The sequence below is a fragment of the Moschus berezovskii genome, chromosome X, assembly GCF_049115385.1.
Source record: "Moschus berezovskii isolate FMDL1 chromosome X, NW_MosBer_1.0, whole genome shotgun sequence".
Taxonomy (NCBI): Eukaryota; Metazoa; Chordata; class Mammalia; order Artiodactyla; family Moschidae; genus Moschus; species Moschus berezovskii.
Genome location: NC_142488.1, coordinates 62,324,994 through 62,345,193, shown reverse-complemented (window position 1 = coordinate 62,345,193; position 20,200 = coordinate 62,324,994). Strand labels below are relative to the sequence as shown.

At 38.2% G+C, this 20,200-nt stretch overlaps 1 protein-coding gene across 1 annotated transcript in view; it reads right to left on the bottom strand.

The window, feature by feature from the left end:
* Positions 1-20,200, bottom strand: part of KIF4A (kinesin family member 4A) — a 130,771-nt gene that overhangs the window by 18,597 nt on the left and 91,974 nt on the right. The window contains exons 18-23 of the mRNA XM_055438429.1: positions 20,040-20,150; positions 16,284-16,367; positions 15,717-15,830; positions 5,492-5,647; positions 5,272-5,372; positions 888-1,017 (exon numbers count right to left, since the gene is read on the bottom strand). Coding sequence (XP_055294404.1) covers positions 888-1,017; positions 5,272-5,372; positions 5,492-5,647; positions 15,717-15,830; positions 16,284-16,367; positions 20,040-20,150 — 696 coding nt within the window. The remainder of the gene's footprint in view (positions 1-887; positions 1,018-5,271; positions 5,373-5,491; positions 5,648-15,716; positions 15,831-16,283; positions 16,368-20,039; positions 20,151-20,200) is intronic.

Sequence of the window (20,200 nt, the reverse complement as noted above, 5' to 3'; positions counted from 1 at the left end):
TCTCTTGTTGTACTTCAAGGCAAGAATGAATCTAACACAAAGAGTATCAGACAATTCCAGATTCTGATATTCAAAAAGTTCTTCCTTAATTTTAAAGAGAAATCTGTATGTCACACCCTTATGGCTAATTATGTCCTATTTCAGAATGCCTGTGTTCACATGTTGGAACTCGTAGACACATTAGCTGAAACTGTAGCTTTGGCTCTTTAGGCTAGATTGATATCCTATGCTGGCCTAGTTTTTTATTCTCTACTAGTCCAGATGGTGAACATCATAAATACCAGTGTTCACAAGACTAATAAGGATTTCCTTAGTAGGATAAATCTGCTAACCCAACACAAAAATGAATAAAGGATAGCATTGCTCAAACTTGCAGAGTTAGAGTTTGTATGCTTGCCTTAATCACCAGAGGTGATCAATTTTAATTCCTTTTGTGACAATGGATGATGATATATTATTTTGAGGTCAGTGAAGACAGATTTTCCTTAAGATGAATCTCTTTATGCCAAAGGTTTTCTCTCTCCTAGATTGTACTTAAAACTTTTTGAATACATATCAGAGGTGTTTTAAAAAGTAGTATAATATTTTATGTTTGATCAGTAGCCTACTATGGTATCTTAAACTTTTCATAATAACAGTGAACATTATTGAACACCTGTTATATGCCAGGCACGAGTATCAGCTTGCAAGTTATATATATTTTTTCAGTGACCAGGCTGTACTTGCTCACACAAACCTTTACCCATAAAACTATTTCTCTAATGATAGTGTCATTGTGGTTTCTGCCACTAACAGTGGCAATAGCACTGGGACAACACTCAAGGCTAATATCTTATTTCAAACCACCAAACCAGACCCCCTAATGGCTGATAGGAAGAAATATTTACTTCTCTAGTTAAGTATTTCAGGGCACACTTGGCTTCCAGAATGGTAGCAATATTCTCCCAGCGGTGTTTTGGTCTGTCTTCACTTTCTGCGTCCAGCACCTTCTGCTGTAGGTCAGCAATCTGAGCACTCCTTCAGGGAAAGAAACAGCGTGCCTTATTGCCAGTAGCCTCAACATCAAGGAGAGGGAAGAGCTCTAAGGAGAAACTTCAAATACTTTTATGGACAGAGGTACCAGTTAAATATCACTTAAATAATGACTGAGTCATCTGGTTAGGATTTTATACAGTATCTCAAATCTTGTTATAAAGGGACTCTAAGACTATCCAAATGTTTTTATTTTATTAAATACTGGTTGAAATAAGTGGGTCATACAGTGGGCTTAGAAAGATTTGTTTTAGTGAGGCTTTTGTTGTAGCACATTGACTATAGTATGACTTTGTCTTGAGGCCATATAAGCTGGAATTGTGGCATGGTGGCTCACATTTACAAGGATAAGATTCAGGTTAGAGACTTTAAGGAAAACTCAAAAGAACGAACAGGTACATGCTCTTTGCTGGAATCAAACATCAAATACATACCTATGGCTGGTGTTGTGAGAAGATGTCTTGAAGTACTTGCTAAAGGACTGAGAAGTTTCTAAGAAAACTAGATACCATGATACTGGTTATAGCTTTCAGATACTTTATGATCAATTATGGCCTGAGACCAAGGTCTGCATAATATTTCAGTTTCATCAATAGATTCCTTCTCAAATTTGCTAGGTGTCCAGTGAGAGGGAGTGTACTGGCATGCGTGTAACATGCAATAAGGTACTATAAAGAAAATGGATACTAAAATAATCTGAGATAGCAGTTCTTAACTTTTTGGGTCTCAGGACCCCTTTACACTCTTAAAAATTATTGAGGACTTCTAAGAAATTTTGCTCATATATATTATATCTATAGATATTTACACTATTAGAAAGTAAAAGTGAGAAAAATATTTATTAATTCACTTAAGGTCAAAATAATCCATTATATATTAACAATTACATCTGCAGTGACAGTTTCCAAATAAAGTCACATTCTAAGGTCTGAGAAGGACGTGAACGTGTGTGTGTGTGTGTGCATGAGTGTCTTTCTCTCTCTCACACACACACACAACATTTTCCAATACAAAAAACAATGCAGTAAGAAGAATGAGAATGTTTTACATTGACATATCTCTGTAATGTATGGTTCAGTAGAAGACAGCTGGATTCTCACATGTCCCTCTGCATTTAATCTTTTGTGACACATTCTGGTTGATGTAAATGAAGGTAGTCTGGCCACACATGGATATGTAGTCGTACAAGAGAGAAGCATTTTATTTTAATTTTGGCCTCGCTGCACAGCTTGTGGGATCTTAGTTCCCTGACCAGGGATTGAACCCAGGGCACTGCAGTGAAAGTATGGACTCCTAACCACTGTACCACCCGGAAATTCCTGGGAGGAGCATTTTAACAGCCTTTTCAGAAAACTGTGGATATTCTTCTTTGAGACTACACCAAAACCCAACAAGTTCCTTAAAAGAGTTGAAATGTAGTTACTTGCCAACTGAATGGATCTTTTACGTGATTCTGTAACATGTCATTTGGATGGTCATACAGAACCTTCAAATCAACACATTTTGTTACATAATAGAAATAAGATAACAAATGTTAATATCACTACTGGGTGCATTAGAAAAGTTACGTAAAACTGTCAAGTTAACAGTGATGGATACACAAAATTCTAAGTTTTGCTTGAAAGCTCAAATTTTATTTTTGGTGACAAACACTGACAGTTGTTTTCCTTGATGTGACAGGCTCACTCTGCTCATTTTTGAGAAAATGTCTGCCAAGTACCCAAGTCTGAATAACCGTACTTTGTCTGTCAGTAGTTCTTTCAAGTAAAACTGATGTTCTGTGAAAAAAGAGGCCTGTCACGCTCACACCTCAAACCGCACAAGTGCTGTTCCTTGAGACAAACATCAGCCTTTGACGTCAGCACAAGTGCTTTATGTATTCTTCCCATTCCATCACACAGAACATTATAAAGATCTGAACTCAAGAGCTGAGATTTTAAAAAATTAACAATGCTTATTGTTTTATCACAGCCATTCTTGAGTAAAATTGACTTAAAAAAAATGAGAGTGTGTGATGATGAAGTATTCAATGATCGCTAGTACAGATTTGTGCTGGGCTTCTCAGGTGGTGATAGTGGTAAAGAACCCGCCTGCCAATGCAGGAGACATAAGAGATGCGGGTTCAATTCCTGGGTTGGGAAGATCCACTGGAGGAGGGCATGGTAACTCACTTCAGTATTCTTGCCTGGAGAATCCCATGGACAGAGGAGCTTGGCAGGCTATGGTCCATGGGGTCTCAAAGAGTCAGACATGACTGAGTGACTGAGCATAACACATGGCATAGGTTTGTGCCATTGCTTTGATTCAAGCTAAGGTGCTAGCAGTTTTGTCCACTATTGCTTTGGCATTATTATGGCAAATATCAACATAGTAAAAATGGCAAACAATTTCTTAATATTATTATAAAAACAGGGAGTCACATAGGTTCCCTGAAAGGGTCTCAGAGATCCCCAGGAGACTGAACACCATACTTTGAGAACCCTGGTCTAATATGTCGTCCTTTCCTTCAACAAGCTTACAATCTGTCTAGATTGACAAGACTAATAGATGTAAAATAATCAATAAATATAAAGATAACATATATCATCTGTACTACATGATTGAGTACTGTAATTTCTGAAGGAGTTTAGAGAAGAGGAAAATTAGTGAGGGATGAAGAGTCAGGGAAGGGTTCTTGGAAGAGGTGGGCCAGAACACTAGAGTTGTTTTATCTATCCAATGCCCTTTCCTGTCTTTAGAGAAATTCCTTTCATTAAACTCACCTTGGTCTAATTGCACTCTACCTGGCACCTGCCCTACATTTATATAATCATTTACTTATGCACAATGGTGTGCAGGTAAATGTTTAACAAACAGCACCTAAAAACACCAGATCTGATTTGTAGCCTTTGCTAGTTTCCATAGTGTAAATATTCTCACCACGAGCGATTGTAAGCTATCAACAGTTTACAGCATTCCTGAAATTTTAACAATTTCAACATGCCACTGTCAGTTTCTACTTGAGAGCAAGGACAATGCCATCTATACTCTCTATATATCCCAACTACATCTAGTGTAGCACGAAGTGATGTGACGTGAAGTCACTCAGTCGTGTCCAACTCTTTGCGACCCCATGGACTGTAGCCTATCAGGTTCCTCCGTCCATGGGATTTTCCAGGCAAGAATGCTGGAGTGGGTTGCCATTTCCTTCTCCAAGTGTAGCACAAAGCAGAACATCAATTGCTGAGTGACTTAAAGACATATCAGAAGATATATAGCTAGTGTGTGTTGCTGAAAACAAATGATTTCCAAGGTCTTCTGGGCAATAAAATTCCATTATACCTAAGACAGTATAAAATATCTATCAAAGTTCTGTTCCTTATAGATTTCACAGATATTTAAAAGACAGTAATAGTGATTAAAGAGAAGAGCATTTATCAAGCACTCCTAAGATGCCAAGTTCTGTGTTATGTACTTTACTTTCTATTTATTTTTTTGGCTGTGCTGGGTCTTAGTTGCTTTGCATAGGCTTTCTCTAGGTGCAGTGAGTCCCAGGGGTTACTCTTTGTTGAGGTGCTTAGGCTTCTCATTGTGGTGGCTTCCCTTGTTGTGGAGCACAGGCTCCAGGTCCGTGGGCTTCAGTAGTTGTCACACATAGGCTCAGTTGTTGGGGCATTTGGGTCCTAGAGAGCATGGGCTCTGAGGCATGTGGAATCTTCCTGGACTAGAGAATGAACCTGTGTCCCCTGCATTGGCAGGAGGATTCCTTTCTACTGAGCCACTAGGGAAGTCCTATACTTTACTTTCTAATCTCATTTAATGCTCATGATAGCTTACTTATGCATTTTATCTACTTTGCTGATGATCTCTAAAATTCTTTCTCCCAGGTATCATTTATTGGGTTCCTCTAAAGTTTTGTTTTTTTGTCAGTTCTTGTGATATAAAGATAATAGATTTAGGAATTAGATAAAATGGGTTTCAAATCCTGGTTCTGTATAATCTCTAGCAAATTTTTTAAGATCTTTCAACTTTAGATCTCTAAAGTGAGAAGAATGATGCTTATCTCATAAGGTATATATCTCACAGAGAGACTGAATGAGAAAATGTATCTAACATGCCTAATGAAGTGTATAGTTAAAAAAAAAATCATTATTTTCTCTTGTTTTTCCCACATCACAAAGCTTTTGAATCACTGACTGATAGCTTCTATTTTGAGTCAAGGCATAAATTTTTATAATGCCTTAGAGATAGTACCATTACCTGAGTTCCATTTCAGTTTCTAGGCTTTCAATCTGCTTTTTAATGGAATCCTCTGACTCAGGAACTTGACCACGCAGTTCAGCAAGTGAGAATGTTCGCCTCTGTAAAGAAGCGGGAATGAGAGTGAAGCTCTAATTGGAAAGAAGTTCTCCAAATTAGTGAGGGTTTCTGGGGAGTGTAGAGTATGATCATTGGCAACATATTTCCACAGAGCACTTACCCGGAGTTTAGGAGGTGGATTCTCCCCAGATTCCATTTTTAATTTGAGATGAGCCACATCCTGAGCCAGAATCTTTCTGTCTTCAAGAAGGTCATTCAGATGGCGTTTGGCTTCCTCAGTACTGACCATTACCTCAATTTCATTTCCAAGCCAACTCTAGAAGATCAATCAGTCATGTTAGGTTAAGGATGAGGAATCTCTGGCCCATGGGCTAGATTCACTCCAGGTTTAATTTCACTTGAACCAGAGCCCAAGTAAGTAGAAGTGAGATTTCTATTTGTGCCAAAACTCATCAAAAATCCCAACAGTGCTCTAAGAGACTTTAGTGGCAATTTCCGAAAGGGTCACAAGAAAGCTTTCTGCAGATATCCTAGCATTTCTATGTATTTCTATCTCTACCTTCTCCATTTTCTCCTTAGCTTTTGTCCACAATAAGTCATAATACAGAACTGAAGTATATTTTGATCATCTGTTCTACTTAATAAACAGCAACCATTATTAATCTTTAAAATAGATCAATGGAATTTTAAAAAATGCAATTAACTAAATTCAGTTTTTAGAAAGGTAACCTGGACTTCCCTGGTGGTACACTGGGTAAGAATCCGTCTGCCAATGCAGGAGACATGGTTTCGAACTCTGGTCTGGGAGGAACCCACATGCCATGGAACAAGTGAGTCTAAGCACCGCAAAAACTGAGCCTGTGCTCTAGAGCCTGCACACTGCAACATCTGAGCCCATGTGTTGCAACTACTGAAGCCCATGTGCATAGAGCCTGTGCTCTACAACAACAGAAGCCTGTGTATCGCAATGAAGATCCAGTGTAATAAAAAACAGATACTTTCAAAAAATGAAAATTTTCATTTTTAGATGAAGATATACCATGCTAAGAGTAGTCAAAGAAAGCTAGAGTGGATATATTTTTATATTAATGATCTATTATTAATTAACTATTATTAATCAAATATAATTATTTGATATTAATCTGGAATCAATTCTGGCAATCTGGAATCAAGATTGCCAGGAGAAATATCAATAACCTCAGATATGCAGATGACACCACCCTTATGGCAGAAGTTGAAGAGGAAGCAAAGAGCCTCTTGATGAAGGTGAAAGAGGAGAGTGAAAAAGCTGGATTAAAACTCAACATTCAAAAAACGAAGATCATGGCATCTGGTCCCATCACTTCATGGCAAATAGATGGGGAAACAATGGAAACAGTGACAGACTTTATAGTCTTGGGCTCCAAAATCACTGTGGATGGTGAGTACAGCCATGAAATTAAAAGACGCTTGCTCCTTGGAAGAAAAGCTATGACTAACCTAGACAGCATATTAAAAAGCAGAGACATTACTTTGCCAACAAAGGTTCTTATAGTCAAAGATATGGTTTATCCAGTCGTCATGTATGGATGTGAGAGTTGGACCATAAAGGCTGAACACTGAAGAACTGATGCTTTTGAACTGTGGTGTTGGAGAAGACTCTTGAGAGCCTCTTGGACTGTAAGGAGATCAAACCAGTTAATCCTAAAGGAAATCCATCCTGAATATTCATTAGAAGGACTGATGCTGAAACTGAAGCTCTAATACTTTGGCCATCTGATGTGAAGAGCTGACTCACTGAAAAAGACTGATGCTGGGAAAGACTGAAGGCAGGAGAAGGGGATGACAGAGGTTGAGATGGTTGGATGGCATCACTGACTCAATGGATATGAGTTTGAGCAAACTCTGAGACAAATGAAGGACAGGGAAGCCTGGCATGCTGCAGTCCATGGGGTTGCAAAGAGTTGGACATGACTGAGTGACTGAACAACAATAAATACAGAATTTGCATTAAAGAATATTATTACCCACAATTATATGGGCAATAAATCTATGACAAAGGAGGCAAGAATATACAATGGGGAAAAGACAGCCTCTACAATAAATGGTACTCGGAAAACTGGACAACTACATGCAAAAGAATCAAACTGGACTACTTTCTCACATCATACATAAAAATAAATTCAAAATGGGTCAAAGACCTAAATGTAAGACTTGAAACCATAAATCTTTTTAGAAGGAAATATAGGTGGTGAGTTCTTTGACATCAGTCTTAGTAATATTTTACTAAGTATCCTCAGGCAAGGGAAACAAAAGCAAAAATAAACAAATGGTACTACTAAAGAGGAGAGTGAAAAGGTTGGCTTGAAGCTCAACATTTAGAAAACAAAGATCATGGCATCTGGTCCCATCACTTCATGGGAAATAGATGGAAAAACAGTGGAAACAGTGTCAGACTTTATTTTTTGGGGCTCCAAAATCACTGCAGATGCTGATTGCAGCCATGAAATTAAAAGATGCTTACTCCTTGGAAGGAAAGTTATGACCAACCTAGAGAGCATATTAGAAAGCAGAGACATTACTTTGCCAACAAAGGTCCGTGTAGTCAAGGCTATGGTTTTTCCCGTGGTCATGTATGGATGTGAGAGTTGGACTGTGAAGAAAGCTGATTGCGGAAGAATTGATGCTTTTGAACTGTGGTGTTGGAGAAGACTCTTGAGAGTCACTTGGACTGCAAGGAGATCCAACCAGTCCATTCTAAAGGAGATCAATCCTGGGTGTTCATTGGAAGGACTGATGCTAAAGCTGAAACTGCAATACTTTGGCCACCTCATGGGATGAGTTGACTCACTGGAAAAGACTCTGATGCTGGGAAAGGTTGGGGGCAGGAGGAGAAGGGGACGACAGAGAATGAGATGGCTGGATGGCATCACCGACTCTGTGGACATGAGTTTGAGTGAACTCCGGGAGTTGGTGATGGACAGGGAGGCCTGGCGTGCTGTGATTCATGGGGTCGCGGAGAGTCCGACACGACTGAGAGACTGAACTGAACTGAACTGAACTACATCCAACTAAAAGCTCTTGCACAGCAAAGCAAACTATCAACAAAATGAAAAGGTCATCTACTGAAAGGGAGAACATATTAGCAAATGATTTATCTGATAAGAGGCTAATATCCAAAATACACAAAGAACTCATAGAACTCAATATCAAAAATAAACAAAAACAAAACTAGATTTAAAAATGGATAGAGGATCTGAATAGACATTTTTCCAAAGAAGACATACAGATGGCCAACAGACACATGAAAAGATATTCAACATCACTAACCATCAGGGAAATGCAAATCAAAACCATAGTGAGATATCACCTCACACCTGTCAGAATGGCTATTATCAAAAAGAAAACAAATGATAAGTGTTGGTTATCCATTTTATTTTTTATTTTATTTTTTTTTAATTCTTTAGCTTTTTATTTTACATTGAAGTATAGTTGATTAACAATGTTGTGTTAGTATCAGATGTACGGCAAAGTGATTCAGTTATGCATATACATGTGTCTGCTGCTGCTGCTGCTAAGTCACTTCAGTGGTATCCGACTCTGTGTGACCCCATAGACGGCAGCCCACCAGGCTCCGCCGTCCCTGGGAGTCTCCAGGCAAGAACACTGGAGTGGGTTGCCATTTCCTTCTCCAATGCATGAAAGTGAAAAGTGAAAGTGAAGTCGCTCAGTCGTGTCCGACTCTTAGTGACCCCATGGACTGCAGCCCACCAGGCTCCTCTGTCCATGGGATTTTCCAGACAAGAGTACTGGAGTGGGTTGCCATTGCCTTCTCCACAGGTTATCCATTTTAAATATAGCATTGTGTACACCTGAAACTATCACAACATTGTTAATCAACTATACTCCAATATAAAATACAAAGTTTAAAAAAATTTCATAAGAAACAACTGTTGGTGAGGCTGTGGGAAAAAGGGAACCCTCGTGCACTGTTGGTGAGAATGTAAATTGGTATAGGCATGATGGAAAACAGGATGGAGATTCTCAAAAAATTAAAAATAGAACTACCAAATGATCTAGCAATTCCACTCCTGGGTATTTATCCAAAGAAAACAAAAAGCATAATTAGAAACCATATATGCACCCCAATGTTCATCGCAGCACTATTTACAATAGCCAGTGTACAATAACCTAAGTGTCATCAATAGGTGAATGGATAAAGACGTGAGATATATGTATGTATAAGATGGAATGCTACCCAGCCATAAGAATGAAATCTTGCCATTTGCGACAACATGAGTGCACCTAGAGGATATTATGTTTAGTGAAATAAATCAGACAAAGACAGAACTATGTGATTTCACTTATAAGTAGAATCTAAAAAACAAAACAAATGAACAAAACAGAAACAGAGTTATAGAGAACAAAAAGGTAACTGCCAGGGCGGAGGGGGATAGAGGGAGGAAAGAAATAGGTCAGGGAGACTAAAAGGTACAAACTTCCAGTTGGAAAATAAAGGAGTCAAGGGTATGAAATGTACAGTGTGGGGAATATAGACAATAACTATATAATATTTTTGTATGGTGACATATTGCAATTAGACTTATCATGGTGATCATATATTGAATCGCTTTTGTGTAACAGGAGCTAACATAGTGTTGTAGGTCAATATACTTCACAAATCAACTAACAAACTTGTAGCAAAAAAGGTAAGATTTGTGGTTATCACAGGTGGGGTGTGGGGGAAGGAGGAATTGAATGAAGGCAGTCAAAAGGTACAAACTTCCAGTTATGAGATAAGTAAGTATTAGGGATATAATGTGCAACAAGATAAATATAATTAACACTGCTATATGCTATATATAAGTTGTTAAAAGACTAAATCCTAAGAGTTCTCATCACAAGAAAAAAATTTTCTGTTTCTTTAATTTAGTATCTATATGAAATGATAGATGTTCACTAAACTTATTGTGATTATCATTTAATGATGTATATAAGTCAAATCACTATGCTGTACACCTTAAACTTATGCAGTGCTGTATATTGATTTATCTCAATAAAATTGGAAGAAAAAAGGAATATTGTCAAGGATAAAAAAGATAATTTCATAATGGTAAGGGAGTCAATTATTCAAGAAGTTAATCCTTAATGTTAATGCCTATAATATACAAAGCACCAAGATATCTGAAACGAAATCATATATAAACCAACAAAGGAGATAAATACACTTAAAGAATCATCAGTCAGTTCAGTTCAGTCGCTCAGTCGTGTCCGACTCTCCGCGACCCCATGAATCACAGCACGCCAGGCCTCCCTGTCCATCACCAACTCCCGGAGTTCACTCAAACTCATGTCCACAGAGTCGGTGATGCCATCCAGCCATCTCATTCTCCGTCGTCCCCTTCTCCTCCCGCCCCAACCTTTCCCAGCATCAGAGTCTTTTCCAGTGAGTCAACTCGTCGCATGAGGTGGCCAAAGTATTGCAGTTTCAACTTTAGCATCAGTCCCTCCAATGAACATCCAGGATTGATCTCCTCTAGAATGGACTGGTTGGATCTCCTTGCAGTATAAGGGACTCTCAAGAGTCTTCTCCAACACCACAGTTCAAAAGCATCAATTCTTCGGCGGTCAGCCTTCTTCACAGTCCAACTCTCACATCCATACATGACCACGGGAAAAACCATTGCCTTGACTAGACGGACCTTGGTTGGCAAAGTAATGTCTCTGCTTTTTAATATACTATCAAGGTTGGTCATAACTTTCCTTCCAAGGAGCAAGCGTCTTTTAATTTCATGGCTGCAATCAGCATCTGCAGTGATTTTGGAGCCCAAAAAAACAAAGTCTGACACTGTTTCCACTGTTTTTCCATCTATTTCCCATGAAGTGATGGGACCAGATGCCATGATCTTTGTTTTCTGAATGTTGAGCTTCAAGCCAACCTTTTCACTCTCCTCTTTCACTTTCATCAAGAGGCTTTTGAGTTCCTCTTCACTTTCTGCCATAAGGGTAGTGTCATCTGCATATCTGAGGTTATTGATATTTCTCCCGGCAATCTTGATTCCAGCTTGTGCTTCTTCCAGCCCAGCGTTCCTCATGATGTACTCTGCATATAAGTTAAATAAGCAAGGTGACAATATACAACCTTGACGTACACCTTTTCCTATTTGGAACCAGTCTGTTGTTCCATGTCCAGTTCTAACAGTTGCTTCCTGACCTGCATACAGGTTTCTCAAGAGGCAGGTCAGGTGGTCTGGGATTCCCATCTCTTTCAGAATGTTCCACAGTTTATTGTGATCCACACAGTCAAAGGCTTTGGCATAGTCAATAAAGCAGAAATAGATGTTTTTCTGAAACTCTCTTGCTTTCTCCATGATCCAGCGGATGTTGGCAATTTGATCTCTGGTGCCTCTGACTTTTCTAAAACCTGCTTGAACATCTGGGAGTTCACGGTTTACATACTGCTGAAGCCTGGCTTGGAGAATTTTGAGCATGACTTTACTAGCGTGTGAGATGAGTGCAATTGTGCGGTAGTTTGAGCATTCTTTGGCATTGCCTTTCTTTGGGATTGGAATGAAGACTGACCTCTTCCAGTCTTGTGGCCACTGCTGAGTTTTCCAAATCTGCTGGCATATTGAGTGCAGCACTTTCACAGCATCATCTTTCAAGACTTGAAATAGCTCAACTGGAATTCCATCACCTCCACTAGCTTTGTTCGTAGTGATGCTTTCTAAGGCCCACTTGACTTCACATTCCAAGATGTCTGGCTCTAGGTCAGTGATCACGTTATCGTGACTATCTTGGTCCTGAAGATCTTTTTTGTACAGTTCTTCTGTGTATTCCTGCCACCTCTTCTTAATATCTTCTGCTTCTGTTAGGTCCATACCATTTCTGTCCTTTATCGAGCCCATCTTTGCATGAAATGTTCCCTTGGAATCTCTAATTTTCTTGAAGAGCTCTCTTGTTTTCCTCTATTTCTTTGCATTGATCACTGAGGAAGTCTTTCTTATCTCTCCTTGCTATTCTTTGGAACTCTGCATTCAGATGCTTATATCTTTCCTTTTCTCCTTTGCTTTTCGCCTCTCTTCTTTTCACAGCTATTTGTAAGGCCTAAATATACCCAAGTGATCCAAAAGAAGCGAGAAAACAAGGAAAAGGGAATGAAGAACAGATGGGACAAATAGAAAAAAATTGCCTGCCAATGCAGGGCACATAGGTTCAATCCCTGGTCCGGGAAGATCCCACATACCATGGGGCAACTAAGCCCATGAGCCACAACTACTGAACCCTGAATGCCCAGAGCCAGTGCTCCCCAACAAGAGGAGCCACCTCAAATGAAGAGTAGCCCCTGCTCCCTGCAGCGAGGGAAAGCTTGTGCACAGCAATGAAGACCCACTGCCATCAAAATAAATTAAAAACAAAACAAAGAAGGCACAAAGAAGTTAAAGCTAAAAGGATTTAAAAAAATATACCATGCTAACATTAAAAGAAAGCTTGAGGGACTTTTTATCAGAAAAAGTAGATCTCAGAACAAAGAATATTGCCAGGAATAAAAAAGATCATTTTATAATAATAAAGGGATCAATTAATCTTAAAGGTTTATGTCCCTAATAATAGAGCTTCAAAATATATGGAGCAAATCTAGAAATATAAGAAGAAAAAAAATCCATAATTCTAGTTGAAGATTTCAATACGCATTTCTAAGCAATTGATAGAACAAGTAGGCAGAAAATCAGCAAGGAAACAGTAGAAATGAACCGCACAATCTATCAAATTGACATGATTGACATTTATAGAACACTCTATCCAACTATAGCAGAATATACATTTTCAAGTACACACAGTGTGAACATTTGCCAAGATTGACCATATTCTAGGTCATAATATATCTCAATAAATTCAAGGAAATTCAAGTCATAAAAAGTATATTCTCTAACCACAATGGAATTAAATTAGAAATCACAGCAGAAGGATATTTGGAAAAATCCCCTAATATTTGGAAACTAAATAACATCCTTTAGATTTCATTAAAGGAGTATTAAAGGGGAAATTTATAGCACTAAATGTTTATATTAGAAAAGAACTCAAATCAATGACCTCAGGTTCTACTTCAAGAAACTTAAAAAAAGCCAATTAAATCCAAAGCAGAAATAAGGAAATAATAAAGATCAGATTAGAAATTAATGAACTGGGGTTTTGGGGATAGTTTTTCTAACTGTGGTAGAATATACATAACATAAAGCTTACTATTTTAACCATTTGTAAGAATGAGCTGATTCTTTGATAAACCTTAGCCAAACTAATCAAGAAAAAGGAGAAAAGACACAAAATATCAATAATATGAATGAGATAGAGGACATTACTACAGCTTTTACAGATATTAGGAGGATAATATGGGAATATTGTGAATAATTTCATGACTTTATGAGTTACTCATTCATGTGTTTGGCATGAAGTTATACATATCAAACATACAAACTACCAAAGCTCACTCAAGAGAAAATACATAACTTGAACAACCCTATATCTATTTAAAAAAACTGAATTACAGTTAACCCCTCCTCTGACCCAAAGCAACAACTAACAGAAACATCCTTCAGGCCTAGATGGCTTAACTTGTGAATTGTACAAAACTTGCAAGGTAGAAACAATATTCGTTCTATACAAATTCTTCCAGACAATTGAAGAGGAGGCAATACTTTCTCACTTATTCTAGGAGGCCTTGCTATCAAAACCATACAAAGACATTAAAAGAAAACAACAGACCAATGTCCCTCAAGAATACAGATATAAAAATTATACACAAAATTTTTATTTTAGCAAGATTTTAATTTTATATATTGTTGGACTCAACAATGGAGCTTCCCCACTGGCTTAGCGGTAAAGAATATGCTTGCAATGCAGGAGATCCAAGTGCAATCCCTGAGTCAGGTAGATACCCCTGGAGGAGGGCATGGCAACCCACTCCAGTATTTTTGCCTGGAGTATCCCAAGGACAGAGAAGCCTGGTAGGCTATAGTCCATAGGGTCACAAAGAGTCGGACACAACTGAAGCGACTGAGCATGCATGCATGCACACACAAGCTTAACAATATATAAAAAGGATGATATATCACCACTAAGTGGAGTTTATTCAAAGGTTGCAAGACTGACTCAATATTTGAACATCGAAATCATTCACCAAGTCAACAAACTAGACACAAAAAGTATTTGGCAAAATTTATATCTACTCATTGAGAATTCCCTTGTGGTCCAGTGATTAGAACCCACCCCGCCTTTTCACTGCTGGGGGCTTGGGTTTGATCCCTGGTTGGGGAATTGAGATCTTGCAAACTGCGTGGTGTAGCCAAAAAAAATATATATATATATACATATATATATCCATTCAAGATAAGAACTCATAGCAAACTAAGGACAGATAAGAACATTCTCAAGCTGATAAAGAACCTCTATGAAAAACCTACAGCTAATATCACACTTAATGGTAAAGACTGAATATTATTCCCCTGAGATCAGGAACAGATGTCATCTCTACTAATGTCTCCTGTCATTTCTCCTATTCAATATCATCCTGAATGTCCTAGCCAATGCAATAGGGCAAGTAAAACCTATATCTAATATATTTAAATGGTGAAAGACTGAAAGCTATCCTTCTAAAATTAGGAACAAAGCAAGGATGTCCTCTTTTCATCTATTCTACTGATATTTTACTAGAGGTTCTAGCAAGTACAATTAGGTAAGAAAGGCTTTTTTTTAGGGCATACAGAGTGGGCAAGGATAAATAAAATTGTCCCTATGTGCAGATGACATGATCATTTACATAGAAAATCCAGTGACAGAAAGCAGATTAATGGATGCCTGGAGATGGGGGGTAGAAGGAGACTGGGTAGGGGAGGGAGGGATTACAAAAGTGGACAAAGAAAGCTTTGGTCCTGATGGACACTGACATTATCTTGACTGTGATGATTTAAAGGTGTATATCTGTGTCAAAACTTTTTAAAATGTACACATTAAACATGTATAATTTATTGTAGGTCAAATATACCTCAATAAAACTGTTAAAAAATTTTATCTGCTCAAAGTTTATGACCAACAGGGATCAAGACTCAGGAACAGAAAGAGTTCACTACTCCTGCTCTTTAACAACCATTTGGAGGTAATCATATCTTTGGGAAATAAGGTTTTCAGGTAGAACTTCAGGTTCTGTAGTGTTTGCTGCTGCTGCTGCTGCTGCTGCTGCTAAGTCGCTTCAGTCGTGTCCGACTCTGTGCGACCCCATAGACGGCAGCCCACCAGGCTTTCCCGTCCCTGGGATTTGTAGTGTTTACTTCTAAATAAAAAGAAAGCAACTTCCCATTTTTCCCTCTCCCCAGTGTACATAGACAAATGGTGGTTCAAGCTGTCCATACCTTCACTCGAGCTGCAGTGCCTTCCATTCCACGACTCTGAGACTCTTTCCGCTTATCTGAGACCTCTCGCTGTTTTTGGAGAGCATCTTTGAGACGCTTGTTGGCAGCTGCTGCCTAAATAAAAATGGTTCATAGTAATGTTGAATTAAAGGGTATGAAAGAAGAACATTCTCATTTCTAGCATAAAAATTCTATGGGTCTGAATTCTATAGGAACCACATTTCTAAGTCCCCATGTACATAACACTGGTTATGGCTTAAGAGCCTAGGGGAGGTATACATCTCAAGGAAGTACTGCAGACTGATAGTATCTAGAAATGTCACATATAAGTATTAATTTTTTTTTTCTGGTAAAGAAGCAAGTCCAATCAGGAAAAAAAGTCCTTATTTGAATAGTGCCATTTTCAGCAGGTTTTATGCTTGACCAACAGGGATCAAGACTCAAATTGCTGTCAAGGTTGGTATCCCTGGTTTCTCAGGACACTGGCTCATTTAAGGGATGCTACTCTGCCAGCCTCTAAGCCTGAAAGTGATAATACACTTGACCTAGCAGATTGGATTTTCTTACCTCCTCAGTTTTACGTCTGAGCACATTAGACTGTTTCTGGAAGTTTCTTTCAAGTTTGAGCAGTTCATATTGCCTCTTGCGGTCCTAAGAAGAAAAGAGTCAGATTTTTAATTGCTATTCAGCTAGTTAAAATAAAACCTTATAATGTAACTGAAGAGTCTTTCAACAGTAGAGTCATTACAGAAAACAGAATGAAAATTCCTTAAAAAATAAAAAATAGACCATATGATCTGATAATCTCACTACTGAGTATACATGCAAAGGAAATGAAATCAGTATCTTGAAGAGATATCTGCATTCTCATATTCATTGCAGCATTATTTGCAATAACCAAGCTATGGAAATAACCTAAGTTGACATAAGTTGCTGACAAATGAATGGATAAAGAAAATGTGGAATATATTGATGCCTGAACAACACAAGGTTAGGGGTGCCAACTCTCATGCAATCGAAAATTTGTGTGTAACTTTACAGTTGGCCCTCCATATCTGTGGTTCTGCATCCATACATTCAATCAATTGTGGATAGTATAGTGCATGTGTGCTAAGTCTCTTCAGTCGTGTCCTACTCTTTGCGACACCATGGACTGTAGCCCGCCAGACTCCTCTGTTCATGGGATTCTCCAGGCAAAAATACTGGAGTGGGTTGCCATGCTCTCCTCCAGGGGATTTTCCTGGCCGAGGGATTGAATGTCTTTTATGTCTTCTGCATTGGGAGGTGGGTTTCTTACCACTAGCACCACCTGGGAAGCCCCTGAATAGTATAGTAGTGTAGTATTTACTACTGAAAAAAATTCATGTGTTAGTTGACCCATGAAGTTCAAATCCATGTTGTTCAAGGGTCAATTGTATACATGATGGAATATTACTCATTCACAAACAAGAAGGAAATCCTGCCATTTGAAACAACGTGGATGAACCTGGAAGTCATTATGGTAAATGAAATAAACCAGACTGAGAAAGACAAATACTATATGATCTCACTTATATGTGCTAAGTCGTTTTAGTTGTGTCTGACTCTTTGTGACCCTATGGACTGCAGCCTACTAGGCTTCTCTGTTCATGGGATTTTCCAGGCAAGAATACTGGAGTGGGTTGCCATGCTCTCTTCCAGGGGATCTTCCCAACCCAAGGATCGAACCCACGTCTTCTGCATTGTCAGGCAGGTTCTTTACCACTAGCGCCACCTGGGAAGCCCTCTCACTTATATGCAGAATCTAAAAAAATTGAACTCATATAACCAGAGAGTAGAATGGTAGTTATCAGAGACTGAGGGGGAGGGGTGAAGAAAATGGGGAAAGGTTGGTCAAAGGGTATAAATTTTAGTTATAGTGTATAACAAAGTAACTATAGTTAACAATACTATATTGTATACTTAAATGTGCTAAGAGAGTAGATCTAAGTGTTGTCACACTGAAAATAAAGGGTAACTATGTGAGGTCATGGATTTGTTGGAATCAGGAAATGTCATATTTCCAAGTTTCTTCTCTTTCAAGATTGTTATGACTATTCTGGGTCACTTGCATTTCCATATGAATTTTAGGATAAACGTGTGAATTTCTATAAATAAGCTAGACAAAATTTGGTTGGGATTGTGTTGAATCTGTAGATCAATCTTGGGGTATTCCAACTTAATATTAAGTCTTCCCACTCATGAGCATGGGTTTAGGTTTTAACTTCCCCAGATTCTGTTGCCAAAAAAAGTCAGTCCCCTTAGGGAAAACTGCATTCCTATGGCCTGCCTCTCCCCCTGGGCAAAACCATCTGTACCACTGTTTAGGACCTGGTGGGACAGCAGCCCACTTCTCCGAGTGACATCTCTGTTCTAGGATTAGGATGCTGAGCCGGAGCAGCATACCCTATTTTTCTTGGTTTGCCTCTCTTGACATGGAACCTATATCCTATGATTAGAGGGGTTAGGATAGTCAGAGCTTCCACTCTGTGCAACGGGGGTGAGATGGAAGAAGGGATCCCCAGATCTCTTGGCTGCTCTTACTCAAAAAAAAAAAAAGCTTCAGCAAAATGGAGCTGTTGTGGAGGAGGGAGGGAGTTGCTCGAAGCTCAAAGGCTACAGACTCTTTGCTGTTCTTATTGAAATTAAATAGATTTCCTGGAATGAGCATTTACTTCCTGTATGCCCTTAAGACAATTTCCAGAGACTAGCTGCGCTTCTTTTGCTGGGAAGAGAGTCCACAAAGCTCCTCGTGCCACCATTCCTAAAACATTTCTCTCATTTCTTGACTCAACATATCACATTCTAGCCTGTTCTAAAATGATCCCAAATTAATGTCCTTTCCTGTGCTTTCCAAGATCACTGCTACTACTCTAATTCAGGTCCCTATTATCTTTCTGGATGATGCAATATCTGCTTGTGTTCTGGCCTCTAGATTCCCAATACTTTAGTTTGTTTAACACCTGAATCCCAGATGTATCTTGGAAAGCAGTACTTTTCTGATATTACTTTGTTTCTCAAAAATCCTAAAAATCTTTACACTAACAAAATAAATTTCAAATTTCCTGAATCTTTAACAATCCAGTTTCAACTTGTCTTTCCAATGAAATCTTCTCTGACTATTATTCACCCAATATGGATCATTTGCTATTCCTTGAAAATTCCGACAAAGCTGTCATCTCTGTGTCTTCATTCCTGTTCTTCCATTTATCTGGAATGCTGGCATTTACCTCTGTCAAAATCCTCACCTATTGTTCAAGGCCTTGTTTCAGTTATCATCTTTTTAGTCCAGCTAGAAGTGTGGTTCCCTTTCTTAACTACATTGGCATTTTAGACTATTTGTAAAGTACAAGTCTCTTTACTTTTTGTATTGAAGAAAACTATGCTTAACTTTTTATGGTTTTAATTTTGTTTATTCTTATAAAAAGATATGACAACTGATAATATTATAATGAACTGTTTTCAGACCTTTGAAAAATTCCATGAGTTTTTAAAACCTTATAAATAATTTTAATTACTTTAGAAATATTTTACTTTAAAAGTATTTTTAAATAAGACATTTTTAAAAAATGGTACACTCTTTTTCTTAAACATTTTCTTTTCTAATTAGTCTCCAATGTATGTATTGGGTAACCACCTGGGCTGAACCTTGCTGGATGTCTGAACAACAATAAGAAAAAGGGAGGTGGGAGGAAGGTTCAAGAGGGAGGTTATATATGTACATCCATGGCTGAGCAATGAAGATACAAGGCAGAAACCAATACAACACTGCAAAGCAACCCTCGCCAGCCAAAAATAAACAATTTTTTATAAAGTAAACAAATTTTTAAAAAAATAAAAAATGATTTTCATTATTTTCTGCTTTCCTGATTATTCTCCTCCCTGGTATTATATTACATATAAATATTATATAAACTTCACTATCTTAACATCACTCTCAACACTAACTTGTTGAAGAAAACCATGTTTATGTCTCACTTTTCCATTTAGACAAGATAGTCTCTTTTTACAACAGATTTCTTTTATAATGCTCAGTTAAAAAATAAAACTACCACCACCTTTAGAAATTATATTCTACCACTCGTTGTAGATAAGACATTCTTCAAGGGCAGAACACATATACCTAACTCATCTTTCTATTTTCCAGTGGATAGTACCTTGCACATAGTAGATGTTTAAAAAATTCATGTTAAGTTCATGAATGTATCATATTTAGAGATCCAGTTGTTTGAAGACAGGCTTTAATGCTAGTCAGCCCAGAAAAGGGTTCAATAGTTAGGACTCTGAGAAGTTGCAGTTACTTACCCGTTCTTTTAACTGGATTACTTCTTTGTCTTTTTGTTGCTTCCACTGTCTAAACCTCTCTGCATCCTCTTTCATCTGACGCATTAACTGTACACGCTGGTTTTTTATCACCTATGAAAACAAAAATCAGCACAAGTAGTAGTCATCTGCATTTATTCTGG